The 19,366-nt window shown below is 38.6% G+C and overlaps 1 protein-coding gene across 4 annotated transcripts in view; it reads left to right on the top strand.

Moving 5' to 3' along the window:
• Window positions 1-18,472, top strand: part of ATPAF1 (ATP synthase mitochondrial F1 complex assembly factor 1) — a 29,548-nt gene extending 11,076 nt beyond the window's left edge. For 2 of the 4 annotated variants that reach the window (XM_036448045.2, XM_036448044.2), the window contains 5 exons: window positions 1,479-1,529; window positions 2,624-2,671; window positions 6,287-6,382; window positions 8,307-8,414; window positions 15,634-18,472. In XM_036448045.2, the coding sequence (XP_036303938.1) occupies window positions 1,479-1,529; window positions 2,624-2,671; window positions 6,287-6,382; window positions 8,307-8,414; window positions 15,634-15,828 (498 nt within the window). In that variant the 3' untranslated portion in view covers window positions 15,829-18,472. The remainder of the gene's footprint in view (window positions 1-1,478; window positions 1,530-2,623; window positions 2,672-6,286; window positions 6,383-8,306; window positions 8,415-15,633) is intronic. The other 2 variants (XM_036448047.2, XM_036448046.2) reach the window with 1 other exon arrangement.
• The last annotated feature ends 894 nt before the right edge of the window (window positions 18,473-19,366 follow it).

Here is a 19,366-nt window from a genome sequence, read left to right as displayed (position 1 = left end):
CAAATATCATTTAGACTTATAATTTTATATACAAATTTGTGTTTGTTAAAATAATTTTGAGTGACCAAAGTCAACTATGTTAGGAATTATCTATCAATCTCGTGTATTTCAGTGTTGATTCATAAACTAACTACTAATATAAATTAAATAAAAATAAGCAAGATATACTATCCTTAAAATGAGAAGGCAGTGTTCTGACATGAAAAATAAAAGCAAAGCAACCTTAGGTTGCACTGATAGAGTGATTTGCCCAAGTCCTAGGAAGTAACAGTCCTTCTGTGCTCTGTGTTGGCTAGATCACACTTTGATTAGTATCTTAGTTGGGAATTAGTAACATTCCCAATTTTAATGGGAATGTTAACGAAGAGCAGCTTTAAACGAGGGTGGTCCATTCTTCAACACCAGTTCAGATGTCACTTTGGCTATGATGTCTTCCTCTGCTCCTATGTCTTTGCTAATGTTATCATTCTCTGCTTGGAATGTTCTCTTATCTTCTTCCTTACCTCTATGTCTTCCCAGACTCCCTGTTCACCTGGCTAACTCCTGATCATTTTTTAAGATACAGCTCAAGTGTCCTCTCCTCTGGCACTCATTCCCTAACTTGGGTTAAGGGCTATTTGTTGCCCTCACAGCACTTTGGCTCTGGGTTGCATTGTAATTCTGTTTGCTAAGCACAAACCTAAATTATTTCAGCTCGTCTTCACAACAATCCTGTGAGGGTGATGCTATTGCTGTTTTACTGATGGTTATATAGATATTATTTTGTTATTTTTCAATAACTTGCCTAAAGTAGCATAGCTAGCAAATGATTGAAGCTGGGGTTTGTATCCAGACCTGCCTGACTCTAAACTCTGGGTTTTGAGTGACTAATGTCCTACTTTCTAAGAAGGCCCACAGTTGGCTAGGGCAGTGGTTGCCAAACTGCAGCTCACAAGCCACATGCGGCTCTTTGGCCTTTGAGTGTGGCTCTTTCACAGAATACCACATGTGGGCATGCATGTACAGTGCGATTGAAACTTCATGGCCTATGCGCAGAAGTCGGTTTTCAGCTCTCAAAAGAAATTTCAATCATTGTACTGTTGATATTTGGCTCTGTTGACTAATGAGTTTGCTGACCACTGGGCTAGGGAGTTTGGGTTTGGGGAAGGAAGAGAGACGATATGAAAATGAAAAAAAAAGAGCTTGTCTATTATATACAAGGCACGTCTTGAGAGAAATGATTAACAAGGTCATAGACTCCATTTCTCTGACAGGAATTTGTTATTAAGAGTTACAGTTTAATTATCTAGAAGAGTAGATGGTATTAAATCTTTTTGTAATCATATACTAGAAATAAAAGAATTACTTTGGGTTTTCCTCTCTGTTATCAAATTGTATGTTACTGTGAGTAATGAAAGCTGTCATCATTCCTTGGTGCAGGTTGAAAAGATTACCCACATGTCATAGACATACTCTTTTTTTTTTTTTTTTTTGTACAGATTTGGCAGCAGTATTTTGCAGCAAAAGATACAGTCTATGCAGTTATTCCTGTAAGTAGTTTGAAGGGGAAAATGAAAGTGTTATAGCATGAAGGTCAGGTCCCTAACTTTAGCAGGCATTTCCCTTTACTTTTCCTATGTTTATTGCCTCTTGAGAACTTACACTTATAGCTCTGAGGGTTTTTATTATGCCCTGAGTACCAAAGATTGGAAGCTCCATATGGTATATTTATAGCTCTTGTTTTCCCATATTCTGGTTTAGAAATGTCTCTTTGAGTCAAGTCTCTGACCAGGGAGCGTGGTGTAAGTTCATGTTGCTGAGCCATTTCCAAGTCTTTTATTTCTTTCTAGTGTTTCCCAAGCTATTGGAATTTAACATAGGGTTTCTTCCTTTCTTGTGAGCTGCCTTGGAGCCTCTTCCTAATCTTTTTCTGACATTTCCTCTTACCAAGTGGCATTTTCTTATGGGGTGTTTTATTTCTTTCCTTCTTAAAATTGCTGTCATAGAGATTGTTACTCTGTGGTCACTGCTTGACCATGAAGCATCATTTGATGTACTGGGGTATCAGCTAGTTCTTTGTTTTTCTTCCCAAAAGAGGAAATAGCCTAGATTAAGTTTATATCAAGCAATATACACCAAGCTTACATGTGTAATTGTAAGATTAAAGAGAAAAACTTATAAATGGAAAATAAAGCCTGGCCTTTTGGTTGTTGTAAGAGTATTGTTATTTTTTTTCTACCTCTTATACATGTATACCCTTCCCCTTCAAAGGTTCAAAAGCCAAGGAATCTGTACTTCTATGAGATTTAGATCTCTGATACTAGCTTTCTGTTTGGAACTTTTTAAGCCTTCCCTCAGACAGACTTAGTGACCTGATGTCTCAGATCCGTAGCAGAGTCCCCTGGAGAGTTTGGAGCAATTTAGAGTATACACTGTTCACAGCACATTCTGATACTGACCAGCAAAGAATACATCTGGTTTTTCCTCTCTGTCATAAGAGGCATTTGTAAATGATGAAACTTAGATTGTTTTAGTTGTATTTTAGTTCTGGAGTTCAGTCTTGGTGAATTAAGTGTCATTGTAGCTTTTTATGGGGTTTTATTTGTTTGTTTGTTTGTGACTTTTAGTCCTTTCTAACCTACAGGAAGAGAAGTTTGATTTGATCTGGAACCGGGCTCAGTCCTGTCCAACAGTAAGTTTCTGAATTGCTTATCCATGTTGCAAATAAGGATGTTTTCTAACCAATCTCTTCATGCTCCATGCTATTTTATGTTATAGTTCTGTTTACTTAAGAAAGATGCTTATATGTTGATTGTACTGTTTAGCCTTATGAAATCGTGTGAGTTTGGCACAGTAAGTCTCTGGCTTTTTCTGAGCCCTTTCTGATCGGTTCTCAATCAACAGTATAAGTAAATGTTGGACATAGAACCTGAGACCATAATATTTTCAACTTCCCTTAAGTGTCTGTTTTATTAATTTTCTTTTCAGTTTTGGCTGTGCTATCTTGATTAGATGTAGCTAAAAGGAATTATGAGATTATTGCTGTAGTAATGATCTAAGGGAAGGGAATAGGTAAGGTGGGGCAGCTGACTTGGTGTTGATAATCATTTCTAGGATTCTAAAAATTTTTTTCCAAACATTGCCAAGAGAAAATAAAAAAAAACCCTCGAAGTAAATGAGAGATATATCATGTTCATGGACTGGATGACTCCATATTATTGTCATTTTTCCACAAATTGGTCTATAGAATATAATCCCAATCAAAATACCAATAGGTCTTTCTTTTAAAGAAGTTGACAAGTTGATTTAAAAAATTTATTTGGATATCCAAAGGACATAGAATAACAAAACAATTTTGAAACAGAACAAAGTTAGTGGACTAACATTATCTTATGAAGACATTATAAGCTGTAGTTATGAATACAGTATGATATTGGCATAAAAATAGACCTATAATTCAATGGAACAGAGTAGAGAATCCAGAAATAGACCAACATATATGTGGTCACTTGTTTTTCAGCGAAGTGACCATGGTAATTAAATGGGGGAAAGGACAATCTTATTCTAACCTCACCCCATAGTCAACAATTAACTCAAAGTAGGATCTTATTGATCTTGGGTTTAGCAAAGATTTCTTAAATACATAACAAAAAGCACAAACTATTTAAAAAATTGATAAATTAATTTCATTAAAATTTTCAATTCTATACCCATGTTCATAGCAGCATTAGTTGTAATAGACAAAAGGTGGAAGTAGCCCAAGTTGATAAATGAGTGGATAAATAAAATGTAATGTGTGTGTGTATAAAATAGAATATTATTCAGCTTTAAAAATGGAAGGATATTCTGATACATGCTACAACATGGATGTACTTTGAAGATATTATGCTAAGTGAAATAAGCCAGTCACAAAAAGAAAAATACTACATGATTCCACATATGAGATACTTAGTGTAGTCAAATTTATAGACAGAAAGTAGAATGCAGTTGCTAGGGACTGGGGTGAAAATGGATAGGGAATTATTATTTAATGAATATAGCATTTCAGCTTGAGAAGATTAAGAAAGTTCTGGAGATGAGTGATAGTAATGGTTACACAACATTGTGAATGTACTTAATGACATTTAATTGTACACTTAAATATAATTAAAATGATAAGTTTCGTGTAATGTTATTTTACCACAATAAAAAATTAAAATTTTCTACTTCTCAAAAGATCTTGTTATCAAAATGAAAAGATAAGCCACAGACTGGGAGAAAATATTTGCAAGACATATATTGACATATGACTGGTATCCAGAATATATTAAAAACTCTTACAACTTAATAAGAGGACAGGCCACCCAATTAACAAATGGGCAAATGATTCAGACAGTTGACAAATGAAGTAGAATGTCAGATAAGCACCTAAAAAAGTGCTCAACATCATTAGCCATAATGGGACTGCAAATTAAAGCCACAGTAAGATACCACTAATGTGACTAAAATTAAAAAGACTGACCATACCAAGTGTTGGTGAGGATATGGAACTCTCATGTATTCTTGATGAAAATGTAAAATGATACAACCACTTTGAAAACAGTGTGGCAGTTTCTATAAAAGGTAAGCATGTACCTGCCATACTACCCACCCATTCTACTTCTAGGTATTTTCCCAAGAGAACTGAAAGCACATGTACATTCAATGACAATACACAAATGTTCATAGTAGCTTTATTTGTAATGACAAAATACTGAAAATATCCAAATCTACCACAGTTGAATGAATAAAAGAATTGTGGTGTGTGTACATGTGCACAATGGAATAATATTCACGAATTGGAATGAGTTATTGATATATACAACAACATGGATAATTATGGAGAGAAGCCAAACCAAAAAAGAAGTATAGATTGAGTGGTTGCTTAGGAAATGTTGAGGAAAAGGTATGAATTACAAAGGGACTTTTTGGAGAAGATGTTCATTATGTTGTCCAAGGGACCAGCTATTAGATAGGCATTGAGGTTATCTCATCTATATTAATAATAGAGGAATATACAAATTGTCCAGGATGCATCATAGTAACAGTAATGACTGAATAGCAGGCTATGTGGGGCAACCAGGCTGACAGAGGGGTTAGTGAGGGACAACGAAATGACTGAACTGCTGGCTATGTGGGGTGACCAGGTCAGCAGGGGGTTGGGGGCAGCTGAGGACAACCAGGCTGGTGGGGGGAAGGAGGTTGGGCAGGGGGCAACCAGGCTGGCAGGGGTGCAGTTGGCGACCAGGCTGGCGGGAGGGGGCGGGGGCAGTAAGGGGCAACCAGGCAGGCAGGCAGGCAGGTGAGCAGTTAGGAGCCAGCAGTCCCGGATTGTGAGAGGGATGTCACAGATTGGAGAGGGTGCAGGCTTGGCGGAGGGCCCCCACGCCATGCATGAATTTCATGCATCGGGCCTCTAGTTTAATAATAAAGAAACAGCTTGTGTTGTTGGCAATACTGAGACAGTTTCATGACTGATGCATATTGGATTGATTATGCTTTATGTTCTGGCATCATTCTCTCCTCCACCACTCATCCCCAATTCTAAACATCTCAGGCATAAAACTAATTATCTCTTGGTGTTTAGAACTACAATATTAGCCTCAGATGATAAGGTATAAAGTGATTATAGTAAATGGAACAAAAATTAATTTAGCAGCATTAGGAAGTTTATAAAGTGAAAAAGATCCAAATGTTTATCAATGGAAGAATAGATAAATTGTGGTAAATTTCTATAGTAGAATTCCATACAACAGTGAAAATTAATGAATTAGAGTTATAGTTATCAACTTGGATAAATCTTAGAAGTATAAGAAGAAATGAAAAAGCAAGTTGCAAAAGTTAATACATAGTTTGATATGATTTATGTTCAAAGCATGCAAACGGCCCTATTCCTTGTTTATGGATATGCACATACACATTAAAAGTATTAAAACTTGATTTGGTAACTGCTGTGCCATTTTGTTTTTAAATATATGTCCATGATGAAGGATTCATTGCCTATTGAAAGGGAATGGCAGTCAGCAAATGCAGGACAGGTGTTACTCAGCAGTGGGATTGGAATGGGTTACAGGGAGGTTCAGTTGGATATCTATTGCTTCTTTCTTGGGTGGGTTGGGAAGTGTATATATATGCCTAAATGTTATATTATTATGGATGAATTTCATAATTTCAAAAAAATGTTTTCAACCAAAATAAGGAATAAATGGAGTGAATGATACAGGTGGTTGGACATAAAGGGAATGATTTTATTTATTCATCTACCTCCTTGTGTATTTGTTTCCCACAGTTTCTATGTGCACTACCAAGAAGGGAAGGCTATGAGTTCTTTGTAGGACAGTGGTCAGGCACTGAACTCCACTTCACTGCACTTATAAATATCCAGGTAGGTGGCTTCTGCTCATCTGCTAGAGGAAAGAGGCCTACCCCTTTGTGGGATCCTGAGCCCTTGCTGAGGCTTGAGAACACAGAATATATAAAGACCCCCCAGCAGTATTTGCTGTGGCACTGATGAATTGTTATACTTGATATGTTGGGCTAGCTTTCCAGGCCCTATACAATACCTAGAAATTGGAAAAGACCCCAAAACATGTTCTCTGACTACTTCGGGCTCTCTCCTGTGTCTTCCCCAGATCTCTAAAACATTTACTGCATGTGCCTCATTTAACAAACATGGGTAAGTTATAATGGTAGTCTGAAGGCAGGCTCCATGTCTTATTTGAGTTTTATTAATCAAGTCAGTCCTTCCCAAGGTGCTATGTAGTAGTTTCCATTCCATAGATGTTTTTTGGTTTGCTTTCCTCCTTTTTTTAAAAATTCCCAAATATTAGATTTAGTTTGATCCAAGCATTTGAAGCTTTTTTTTTTTTTTTAATATGTTTTTATTGATTTCAGAGAGGAAGGGAGAGGGAGAGAAAGATAGAAACATCAACGATGAGAATCATTGATTGGCTGCCTCCTGCACACTGGGTATTGAGCCTACAACCTAGGCATGTGCCCCTACCAGGAATTGAACCAAGGCTTCCTGGTTCATATGTCGATGCTCAACCACTGAGCTATACTAGCTGAGCTGAAGCTTTTAAAATAAGTCAGTATTCATATTAGATCATAACTAAGATTGACATTCTATATTTAGAGGCCAAATCTGACAAAAACAAGCATGTATGATTTTGAAGTTGGGGTAAAGGGAGCGCAAAATAGAATGAGGAGGCAGCTTTCACTTTGTTATTTTTAAATTCTTCTAACAATCATTTATTGGGCACATAACTATAATAACCAACATTTAATATACTTAGTATGTTATGTACCATTATCGTTTAGGCCTCACAGTTATTCCATGAGATATTATTTCTGTTTATTCACTGCTAGTAAGTGGTATAGCTGGGTTTGACTGACTCCAGGTAATTGACTCAGTAGTCTATGAACTTATCCATTATGCTGTTGTGTTGGAAACTATGCTAGAACCTAGGTACCTATGAGCCAAAGTCCCTGCCTTCATGAAGCTCATATTCAAGTATAAGAAAAAAAATCCAGAAATGGAATTATAATCGAAATGACCAGCAAAGTAGAAGTATGTTCAAGAGTACTGAGAGGCTAACCTATTAAAAATACCCTAGCAATACTTAGATATTGATAATTAAAAGGACTCTTGTTGGAATTTTAGAGAGGAAACCCAGAGATCTTTTTTGAATGTACAGTCCTCCAACACTATATGGGGGCTTTAGCTTTGAACCCAGCTTCTCTTCCTAGTCTGGATTAAGGTCTGATTACTATCCTGTTCATTGTTCATGAAATTATGGTATTCTCATGCTTTTCTACCTACTTCCCACTCAGCTTTTATTTTAAAACTGCACATTGCAAATCTGGCCCATGTGCCAACTCTCCAGCTGTTTGCAACAGCTTAAAAGAGCTCAGTCTTCAGAGCCAGCCAAGGGGAGTAGTGTGAAATACACTAGTCCATAAAAGTGGCAATTACACAGGCATATTGCTTTTTTTTAGAACTTTATTTGGTAGTTGCTTGTGCCATTTTGTTTTTAAATATATGGCTATGATGAAGGATTCACTGCCTGTAGTAAACATTTTCTGGGGAAAGAGCCAAACATTTTTCAGTTGAAGACACAAATAATGCTGTGCAAACTGTCACTTCACTGTGCCTTGGCAAGCCTAACCATCCCCCCACTCCTCAGACTCACTAGACACCCAAGGGGCTAGTAAGAGCCAGAATTTCCTCCAGACTCTCTCTTACTCCGAAATTGCAGTTTTGTTGTGGTGATACCTTATTGTGCCTTGATAAGTGTTCTTTCTTACAGACCCGAGGGGAAGCTGCGGCCAGCCAGCTGATTTTATATCACTACCCTGAACTTAAGGAAGAAAAGGGCATAGTACTGATGACAGCAGAAATGGATTCTACATTTCTGGTAAGAATCAGTTGTACCTCTGTGGATTTACCTGGTAGCCCTTGAAAGTAATATTCTTCAGCGAAATTCAGGAGAAGCAAAATTTGAGATACCTACATGTATTTATTTCTTACTTAAAGTTGACAATAACAGGTCTTGCTCAATCTCTTCTAAGTTGAAGTTAGTACAGATCCTCAATCACTTCTTCACAATTTTCAAATCCAAACGCTCTGAAAGCATTCTGCACCTTTCTAAAATTCTGAATTAAAAACACATCAGGCTCTAGGTCTCCCCCCGCCCCCCTTATTACATATTTTTTATTTATTTTTTTATTGTTTACAGCATTATACAATATATAGTAATACATATATCTCCTTCCCCCCCCCCCACCATTGACTTTCCCCCAGCCTCCCCTTCCCCTTGTCACATGTCCTCATCCCACCCCGTAATGTCTTGTGTCCATTAGACCCTAGGGGTTTTAGGGAAGAAACTGGACACGTAAATGGCTTCTTAAGAGTAGGGAAGAATTCCAGGTCTAGAACAGTGCTCGATCTTTTATCTTCCACACTGTTTGCACACACATTCCTCACACAGTGATTTCCCTTGCCCCTTTTCCATTCCCTGGATAGAGCATCGACCATATGCCCATAGGTAATGATATCATTGTGTTTGTTCTCCCCACGTGTCTAGGAACAGGAGCAGTTTTATGATTACTGTACAGCCTGTTTGTCTAACCTTTGCTCATTTTAATCTCATTTATCTGATGGCATTTAAGTTCAGGATGTCCTCAAGATACTGGCCACTCTCATGCCTCTTTTCCATGAGATTTTTCATTGCAATGCCCACTTATATTTCCCTTCTCTCTTACCAGCTGCATACAGGGAAGGAAGTGGTATAAGTTCCTTGGCTAATAGTGGCACTTGGCTAGTATTTCAGCTGTATTACAATAGCATTGAGTCCCAAGTCTTGGGCACAGTTGGGACTCTGCTTCCCTGTCCATTATCCCTGAAACTGTTTAGTCCCATTTCTCCTATTCTTACTTCTACCCACCACACTCAACTGGAAGGTACCTAAAACCCTATCCACAAGAATGGAGTTGCCATTAACTGAGGTAAATGGGATTGTAAAAGGAAAAGGAAGATCAGGAGCTCAGTTGTGGGCATGTTAAATCTGAGATGCCTATTAGATTTCCAAGTAGTAGGCAGTTAGATGTATGAGCCTGGAGTTCAGAGGAGAGCCCAGCGGAGATGAGGAAGCACCAACAAAAATTACTTAAAAGGAACAATTTAGTGACATAGGCAGAAAACTAAGATAATAGAATGTCCTGGAAGCTGAAATAACATGTTTCAAGAAACAGGGAGTGTTCAGCTGGCCAAATCTCACTTTCTGGGAGGGAAAATGAGATGAGGGCTGAGAATTTAGTACATTTCACAAAATGGAACTCATGCGGTACCTTTATAAGGGACATTTCAAACAGCAGTAGGACAAACACATAATTGGAGTGCATTTAAGAGAGTATGGAAAGAAGTTAGGGTAAGCATAAACAAGTCTTTGAAAGGGTTTTCTGTGAGGGGAAGGAGAGAGTGGGGTAATAGCTGGGGATGGGAGGAGGGAGAAGTGGAAGTGAGAGTGTTTTTTTGTAGTGCTTTAAATATGGGAGAAATAATACTTGTATGCTGATGGAAAGATCCAGTAGGGAGGGAAATATTGGTAATGTCGACAAAGAGGAGTGAAATACTGAAGTGAGATTTTTGAGTCGGTAAGTCTGGGAATGAGGAAAATATAAAAACAGGAGAGAGGCCAGGATATAAGGACACTACTACCACCTCTGTCCACCATTTGGATAGAGGTGGTAGTAGCCTGCAGAAATTCTTTCTAGTTTGCTTAGTGAAAAGAAAAGCCTGTCATTAGTTAGAAGTAAGGATGGAAGAATAGGTGTTGGACATTAGAGTGGAAAAGAGGAAGTCTGAAATTATTGTCCTGGAGTCAGCACACTGTAGCCTATGGGCCAAATCCAGTCCACTGTCTGTTTTTAGAAGGCCCATAAGTTAAGAATGTTCTACATCTTTAAATGGTTGGTAGAGGGTAAGGGAGCCTAAAGAAGATGAATGTTTTCTGACCTGTGAAAAGTATAAAATTCAAATTTCAGTGTCTGTAAAAGAGTTTTATTGGAATACAATAAATAGCCATAGTTATCAGTTACTAGTATCTATTAACTGTGGCTATTGTAGCTCTGCAACAAAGAATTGAGTAATTGCAACCAAGACTATAGAACCCATAGAGCCTAAAATAATAACTGCCTATCCCTTTACAGAACGTATATGCCTGCCTATGGTCTAGGAAAATGGAAGAGAGAATACCTGTGTGGGTACAGGCACAGAAAGAGAGGTCTGAGAGTTTCATTTAACTAAGGTTATGGTTTAGCTAGGTTGTATAATGCAGTAAAGTAGGAACCCAGAAGTTGAATGTAAGGCAAAGGACTGATTATAATTGTTGGCCATGCAATATAAACTGGATAAAGAGGGAAGTGAAAACAAGGGAGGTTAGAGACAGAATTGTGAGTCCTAGTGGAGTTAAAAGATTTTTGAAGTTGGGGGTGAGCTTAAAAGATAGGAAATAGTAGACCAAGTGTGTTGAGGTGCTTCAAATTGAAATTTGGAGGGGATATAGTTACCAATAATGACAAAGTTTAAGATTTGACCTGAGGAGTAAGTGACATAGAGATTGTACTTTATTTTCTGGTCTTCAGCGAAGCACAGCCTCTAAACATATTAAAAGTGCACTTGGGCTCTAACCAGTTTGGCTCAGTAGATAGAGCATTGCCTGCGGACTGAAGGGTCCCGGGTTTGATTCCAGTCAGGGGCATGTAGCTTGGTTGCGGGCACATCCCCTGTGAGAGATGTGCAGGAGGCAGCTGATCCCCAGTAGGAGGTGTGCAGGAGGCAGCTGATCGATGTTTCTCTCTCATTGATGTTTCTAACTCTCTATTCCTCTCTCTTCCTTTCTGTAAAAAATAAAATTAAAAAAAAAAAAATATATATATATATATATTTTTTTTTTAAGTGCATTCGAGAGGTCAGAGGAGGTACCCTTCTACTTGGGCATCTTGACTGCCTCACTTTGGTGGTCTCAAAACTGATACACAGTTCCTACCATCATTAAAATTTGCCTCCTGGCCTTATAACATTTCTCAGCATACCAGACAATAAATACAGGGTGGGGCAAAAGGTTTGCCATTGTTCATATGGAAAATAATATAATAATTAATAAATAATACAAGAATAAATTATGTTTTATGTACTCACAACTGTAAATCTACTTTTACTCTACTCTATATTTTTTAATATATTTTATTGATTTTTTACAGAGAGGAAGAGAGAGGGATAGAGAGTTAGAAACATTGATGAGAGAGAATCATCAATCAGCTGCCTCTTGCACACCCCCCACTGGGGGATATGCCCGCAACCAAGGTACATGCCCTTGACCGGAATCGAACCTGGAACCTTTCAGTTCGCAGGCCGACGCTCTATCCACTGAGCCAAACCGGTTTTGGCTCTACTCCAGCGTTTTTCAACCGCTGTTCCGCGCCACACTAGTGTGCTGCGAGATGTTGCCTGGTGTGCCGTAGGTGCAGACAAGACAAGAATTTTATAATTTTTCACTATTTTGTTTACTTAATATTTCATAATAAAGTAATTATAAAATACTTTCTTTGTGTTTATTTGATTCCTATTCAAGAGAATTACTTTATATATAGTCAATATAGGCACAGAGTTAAATTTTTTAACATTTTCTAATGGTGGTGTGCCTTGTGATTTTTTTTCATGAAACAAGTGTGCCTTTGCCCAAAAAAGGTTGAAAAACACTGCTCTACTCTATATTTGCCTTGCATAAATCAACTTGACTGACTGTCACATGTAGTATACATTGATAGGTTCTTAGAACTGTGGCAAAACGGTATAACAAAACCAACTTTACCATAGGCAACTTGATATTCACAGCAGTTAAGTTCCAACAATATCTCTCCAGTGTTACAACAAAACAACATTGAATGAATGATATTACTCGAGGAGCTACTGTACAGAAATAGACATGTTAGAAATTACTATAGAGGTGCATGATTCAGAAATGGGAAACTAAGAATGTACAGTAGGTCCTCAGGTTACATCGAAGATCCATTCCTATGGTGTGATGTAAGGCGATTTTCGCCGTAAGTCGGAACCCACCACCTACATAAGCACCTACGTCACTCACTTGGAGCACATACACAGCAGTAATGAAACAATAAAAACAATTTAAAAGAAAGATAACAATTGCTGACCTTTACTTGTGGTGAATAAATAATAAAAAATATAAAGCAGATATATGTACCTACGTTGAAATGACAGGACTTTTTTTTTTTTTTTAATAAATAAGTGGGAGATGATGGTGATGTAACCACGAAACAATGTAAGTTGAGTCCGACGTAACAGAGGACTGCCTGTAATATAAATATATGGTCACCTGCATAGTCCCACATGAGTTTGTACTTTAGGCATAGTATTTCCAAATACAGTAAAGCAGATAAATAGAAATACATGGAAATTAAAGGTTTCTTCTTAAGTAATTAACTTTAATGCTGAAAATTTAGTAGCATATTAGAAAACCTTATCTGGTTCCATATGTCTATCAATAAAAGCTTTAATTGGAATGCAGTAAGTGCTAGGATAAAAACATGCACAGCATTCTGGGGGGTGGGGTTCCACGATTCAGAAGGAGGAAGGTGACTTCCTAGAAATGACACCTGGGCTGAACTTTCAGAGATGAGCCAGAGTTTTGCCAGGTAAAGAAAGGTGGGAGGGAGAGAGGCATGTTCCAGACAGAGCCAACACATAAGTAAATAATAGGAGGCATAAAAGGACTTGCGGTATAACAAAGAATTTGGTATCACTGATATATAAAAAAGGATTGGTGAGTTATGTTTAGAGGTTTGGCTTTATCCTGAAGACACAAAAGAATCATTGGAGGAGAGCTAATGACCCCCAAAATACATAGGAAGTAAATTGATCATAGCTATGAAAATTAAAAGAGGAGAAATCAGGTTTGTTAATATATCTCCTTATTGGGCTTTAATATGTTTATCTTCTCGGATCTTGGAAAGAGGAGCTACTGCTTCATGTTGAGAATTACGAAAACAAAAGGCAGGGGGTGAATAATCCTCGAGAGACAGATGCACATAGCTACCTGTATCTTACCTCCCTACCCACCACGCTAGTGGTCTTCAAACTAGTAGGAGGAATCCTGGATCCAAACAAAATCTAACTATGTAAATCCTAGGATAAAACAGCTGAAACAGAAGTGCAGGGTCCTGAGGCACCTCTTCAGAGCCCTAGGATTCTGTTGTTGGGTCGGCACTATTCTAGAGTGAACACAGCTGAGGTAATCCTTGCCTCCATGATCCTAAGCCTCAAATAAGAATTGGTTGTCAGAGGCCCTTCAGTTCAGGAACTCAGAAAACAGTGATATTTGCCTAGGATTGTGGCATGCACTTGCTTTAGAAATGGTTTACTCTTAAGGCATGTTTAAGTATAAAAAAAGGTAAAATGGATGAAGCAGAGTTAACAACCTTGATTGATTTTAAGTATCTCCCCCCACAGTGTCAGGGTGAAGTGGAGGGAGGGCCAGCCTAGGAGTCCAGAGGTCTGGTCCTGCCTCTGCCACTCTCTAGCCACATGACCTTGGGCCTATCCCTGGATTTCATCTGCTTTGGTTTCCTGGCTTAGTAAATGAGGACTGGGTGATCTCGGAGGCCCCTTCCAGCTCTGAAATTCCATTAATTTGAAAAAAACAGCATTTTGGAAAAAGGCTTTAGATTGAAGATCTAGTCTCAGAGATTAGTGCCTGCTTGTGCTCAGAGATTAATGACCTGAAAACCCACAGGAGAGAATGGAGACAAAGCAGCCTAGGGTATTTATAAACCCATCCTCATCATTCTATAACTAGACATAGCACACTCCTGACAGTTTTATGGGGAATTTTCCATTATCCTTTGGGGTTAGCTTTGGCCATAGAAACACAATGATAATGAATAAGTGCCTCTGACTAGTTAGAACTGGAGATTGACAAGATAGTAAAAATAAGAGTTGTTTGAAGAAACTTCTTTTGTAAGGTTTCAAAAGTACAGCATATGTCCTGACCCTACCTCTGTTACGTAGAGTCTTCTGGCCAGCATTTCTCTGCCTCTGAGCTTTCCCCTGGGGCTTTGCTGGTGCCTTAGTTATTAGTTAGAAATGGCTGCATAGCAAATACCCCAAACTTAGTGGCTTAAAACAAAAATTGGTTACCTCATAGTGTCTGTGGGTCAGGAATTCAAGAGCAGCATAGCTGGGAGAGTCCAGCTCAGTCTCGTGAAGTTGCTGTCAGGATGTTGACCAGCACTACAGCCACCTGAAGGCTGATTGGGCTTGAGGATCTGCCTCTGACCCTACTCTCATTGCTGTTGGCAGAAGACCTCGTTTCCTTGCCATATTGACTTCTCTGTAGGGCTTGAATGTCTTCATCACATGGCAACTGGCTTTTCCAGAGCAAGTGATTCAGGAGAGAGCAAGTTAGAAACTACTATGTTTTTTGTGACTTAATAGCCGAAGTCATTCTTCATCATCCCACTGTAGTTTGCTTATTAGAAACAAGTCAGTAAATACAGTCTACACTCAAAGAAAGGGTTAGTCAGAAACTTAGTACTCACCAACTAGAACTTGGAGCTGGATAACTATTGTTATTCTCTTCCCCCCTCCAAAAAAAAAAAAAAAAAAAAAAAAAATATATATATATATATATATATATATATATATATATATATATATATATATGCACACACACACACACATACACACACAGTTATAAAGGAACTAAATAAAGGGAGATATTGAGCATATGTATTAATTTATTCAAACATTCACCAGATGTCACTATGTGCAAGGGTGTAAAACAAGCACACATACTTTGAGAAATTGATACTAGGGAAGATAGACAAAAAAAGAAAAGAAAGGACAAATACAATAAGTATGATAAATACGACAATAGAGGTAAGCATGGGGTAATTTGGGTATACAGAGAGGAGGCACCTAGCTAAGACTTGGGAGATCAGAGAGTTGGGGAAGTTTCCTGAGGCGGAGACTCCTGAGTGAGGGCCCACTTGCCACAAGACACAGCTTTTCGGTCCTGGGCAGACAGAGAGCTCACTATTCTTTTTACCTTCCAGAATGTTGCCGAGGCACAGTGCATTGCCAATCAAGTTCAGCTCTTCTATGCCACTGATCGGAAGGAGACCTATGGGTTAGTGGAGACTTTTAACTTCAGACCAAATGACTTCAAATATATGTCTGTCATCGCTGAATTGGAGCAAAGTGGACTTGGAGCGGAACTGAAATGTGTCCAGAACCAGGAGAAGACTTAGAGCTGCAAGGGTTGGCTCCTTTACAGCATCTGCTCAGCCCACACACACCCCACCCTTGAACTCAGGAGCTCAGCATCTATAATGCAGTCTCTTAAGGAGTTGCCCTGTGTGCTTATGTAAGAAATACTACTGGAGATGAGCCTTATTACTTGATAGTCAGGAACAGAGGTAGCCAAAATTCTGATAATTATCTCTCAGCACACTTGAGGTTTCCTTTTTAAGTGTTTCAGTTCATTATCAGAGATAGCCAAAGATCAGCAGGATGGTTGCCTTGATTTTACACACTGTTGAAAGTGCATATGCATTCTGGCATTTTGATGGTACAACTCCCAAATGAGTATAGTTCCTCATCTTTCTAAACTTGTGACAAGATAGCTTGAAGACCTGCTATAGTTAGATGTGGGCTTTAGATACTCTTCCCATGTGCCAGTTAGCTTGCCAAAATATAACCCAAATATCCTGTTTAGATTCTAGAACAACCGGGTATTGCAATCAGGATAAAGACTTCATCTAGATGCTCCCAGAGTTGCTTTTAGTGTAGCTGGTTTGAAGCATCAGTAGATGTCAGGTATACTTAAAACACACAGGTACAGTCCCTGCATGTTTTTAAACCATGGTTTGTGGCTCCTCCTCTTCTAACTTTGTCTTTTAGAATCTGTGTATTTGGAGGGGGTGAATCAGTGCAATGTAAATAAATCAAGTTTTTATAAGGAAGGAGCAATCTAGATTTGTATGTTTTTATGTTGTTTTTTTAACAACTCTAAGCCGTGCTACTATTACATGAAAAAGTGGGTGGAAGCAAATGTTCCCAGGTTGGGTGTGGAGAAAGTATAGCAATAAAATAAGCTTTGGCTTACAGTCTTTGTTATATTCAGCAGTGAACTCTAAGCTATATGCTATCCTTAGTGTCAGTGCTGTGAGCTGATTTGATCAAAATTCATCTTTGAGCTTAGTAATTGCTTGAAACACCAAAATATGAGAAAGGAGCTCTCCAGTTCTAAAAACTCTCATGTGGTTTTAGAGTCACTGTTATGGCTCAAAGCTCAGTGATAGAGGAGGGTGGTAGTTACACACCAGTCTTCTGAACCTGAGTCCTCCCCGCCACCTTTCCCCCCATTGTTGTCAGCTGCCTCTACTACGCCTTTCCTTTTCTTGCTCTGACATGCTTCACTTTGTCTGCTGCTGCCCGAGATCTGGTGGTATGACACTGAACATGGTCAGTGGGAATGAAACCAGTAGTTACAGTTCCTGTGTATGTTTGTTTTCTTCATTACTGGTTGGGCCTGTCCCCAAGCTCTTTAAATGGGGTTGGGCTTCCCATTATTTTTTGAGTTGAGTCCTTTTTGTTATACCTCTGAGTCTGTATATAGAAAGAGACAGCTAGTGTTTGTTTAACCTGGAAAAGCTGCTAGCTAGCCTTTCACAATTTCTCTAAAGACAGGGCTATTTCCTGATGCAAATTCTGGACCTACCTCTGGTCCTGACAGTTTATTTTTTGAGAAACTTGAATCCGGATGTTTTGAGTCCCAGGAATCTTTAGCATCAGTCAGAGCTGTAGTGTGGGTATCCGGTTATGTTTGCTTTTCAGTCCAGATGGACCCAGCCATAGGATATTTCCTAGCCATAGGACATTTTCATAGCACCTCAACCAGAGGGTGAGAAAATGATGGGAAAAGAAATAAGAATTGGCTGCTCATTTATTGCTCTTCCCAGCTTTGTCCTAAACCACAAGGAAGATTGTGTCCATGGACAGTTACACTGGAAAGATCAAAGCACCATCTGGCTGTTCCTTATATTTACCTAGGAAGATCTGGCAAAGAACTAAAAGAACATTGTAACATTGGTCAGTAAATTTGTCTGCTGGTGCAACATGGTGTTATAGAAAGTGGACAGGCTTTGGAGTTAAATGAATCTAGATTCAGCTGTTGGTGTTGCAATTCATTAGCTCTATAATATTGAACAAATTACTTAAGCTCTAACTCTGTTTATTCATCTGTAAAATGGGGATAATACTATCTACCTCATAGGATTATTATGAGAATTAATTTATAGACTACAGTAGAGCTTAATGAATGTCAACTCTGTTCCTCTTCTCTACCTCCCTGTCTGTCATTAAAGGTCAATGCAAATTAACATTTCAGGTGTGCAGATCATTCTTTATTCCAGTTGAACAAGCAAACCTTATCTCACATGTTCTCAAACTTTAAGTGGAAGTAGAATTATTTTGAGCACTTCAAAATGCAGATTCCCAAGTCCCAAACCTCAGCCTGCTGAATCATAATCTTTGTAGAAATTCCTGGGACTCTGCATTTTAATATGTGCTCCAGATGATTCAAATGATGGTAAGTCACCAGCCACACTTTGAGAACCATTACCTTATGAGTTCTTCACAAAAAATGCCAGGTCTTCCTTTCCTATGGACATTAACCATAGAATTGGGTTCAATCTCCTGTCTTTTGCCTCCTATAGTGGTCCCCTGTGCCTATATTATATTTATGTATTTATGTATCTTTTGCCCACAATAGACTGTGAGCTCCTTGAGGGCAGGCTTTAATCTCCATTTCTAGTGTCAAGGATATGGCCTGGAACATGTAAGATACTGAATTGTTTATTGAATAAATAAGTGACATGATTTTAGCCAAAACATCATGTTGTGTATGCCTATATTTAAATGCTCTGAATTTAAAAGAATCATTTAGATTGAGAACTTACTGAGGAGGAATATAATCAGGTACCAGATTATATACAGTCTCTGTAAATCACCAATCTTCTGGGCTGTCTGCTCAGTGCAATCCAGTAGTCCTCACAGAGCACCTACTCTGCCACCGCCATGTTAGGTGCAGACACAGAAAATGCGTAGGAACCCTATTCTCAAGCTCTGTTCCAGCCACCGCCTATGTCTCTCTGGCCTCTGAATCTGTGCCCTACATCTAGCACCTGGTCATCATTTTCCTTGTCTTGTTCTCAGGAGGTATATGCTTCTGTTTCTCTCTTCTCCTCCAACCAGTTTGGAAGCAGTAGTCACATGTATGCCTTTTCTTTTTCTTTTCTTTTTTCTTTTCTTTGCAGTCTCCATAATAACTGACCTTTTGTTCAATTTTGGAGAAGAGGTAAAAATGCCCATTTTTCCAGTCCTTTGATTTAGCAATGACTCAGCATTTATTAATATTTAGTGAGCACCTGTTAGATGTCAAGTACAGATATAGGAAGCTGGTGAATAAAGCAGAGAGCAGGACAAATAAGGCCCTTGTTGTCATGGAATTTATATGCTTGTGAAGAAGACAAATGAATAACATTATTTCAAATACTAGTAGTGCTATGAAAATAAAAAAATAATGTGATAGAATGTGGAGTGGAGGCAATAACTTAATGGTCAGGAGAGCCATTTCTGCAGCAGTGACAGCTGATACTGGAGTTGAAGAAAACTACCCGGTAAAGAGAAGAGCCAGGGCTGAGGCCTTAAAGTAGGGCCAAGCTCAGCATGCTTATTTATGGGGCCAAAATTTAAAGGATCACTCCTTGCCTTTGAGCTCACAGT

Source organism: Pipistrellus kuhlii, unplaced genomic scaffold, assembly GCF_014108245.1.
Source record: "Pipistrellus kuhlii isolate mPipKuh1 unplaced genomic scaffold, mPipKuh1.p scaffold_m20_p_2, whole genome shotgun sequence".
Taxonomy (NCBI): Eukaryota; Metazoa; Chordata; class Mammalia; order Chiroptera; family Vespertilionidae; genus Pipistrellus; species Pipistrellus kuhlii.
This window is presented reverse-complemented; position numbering and strand designations above follow the sequence as displayed.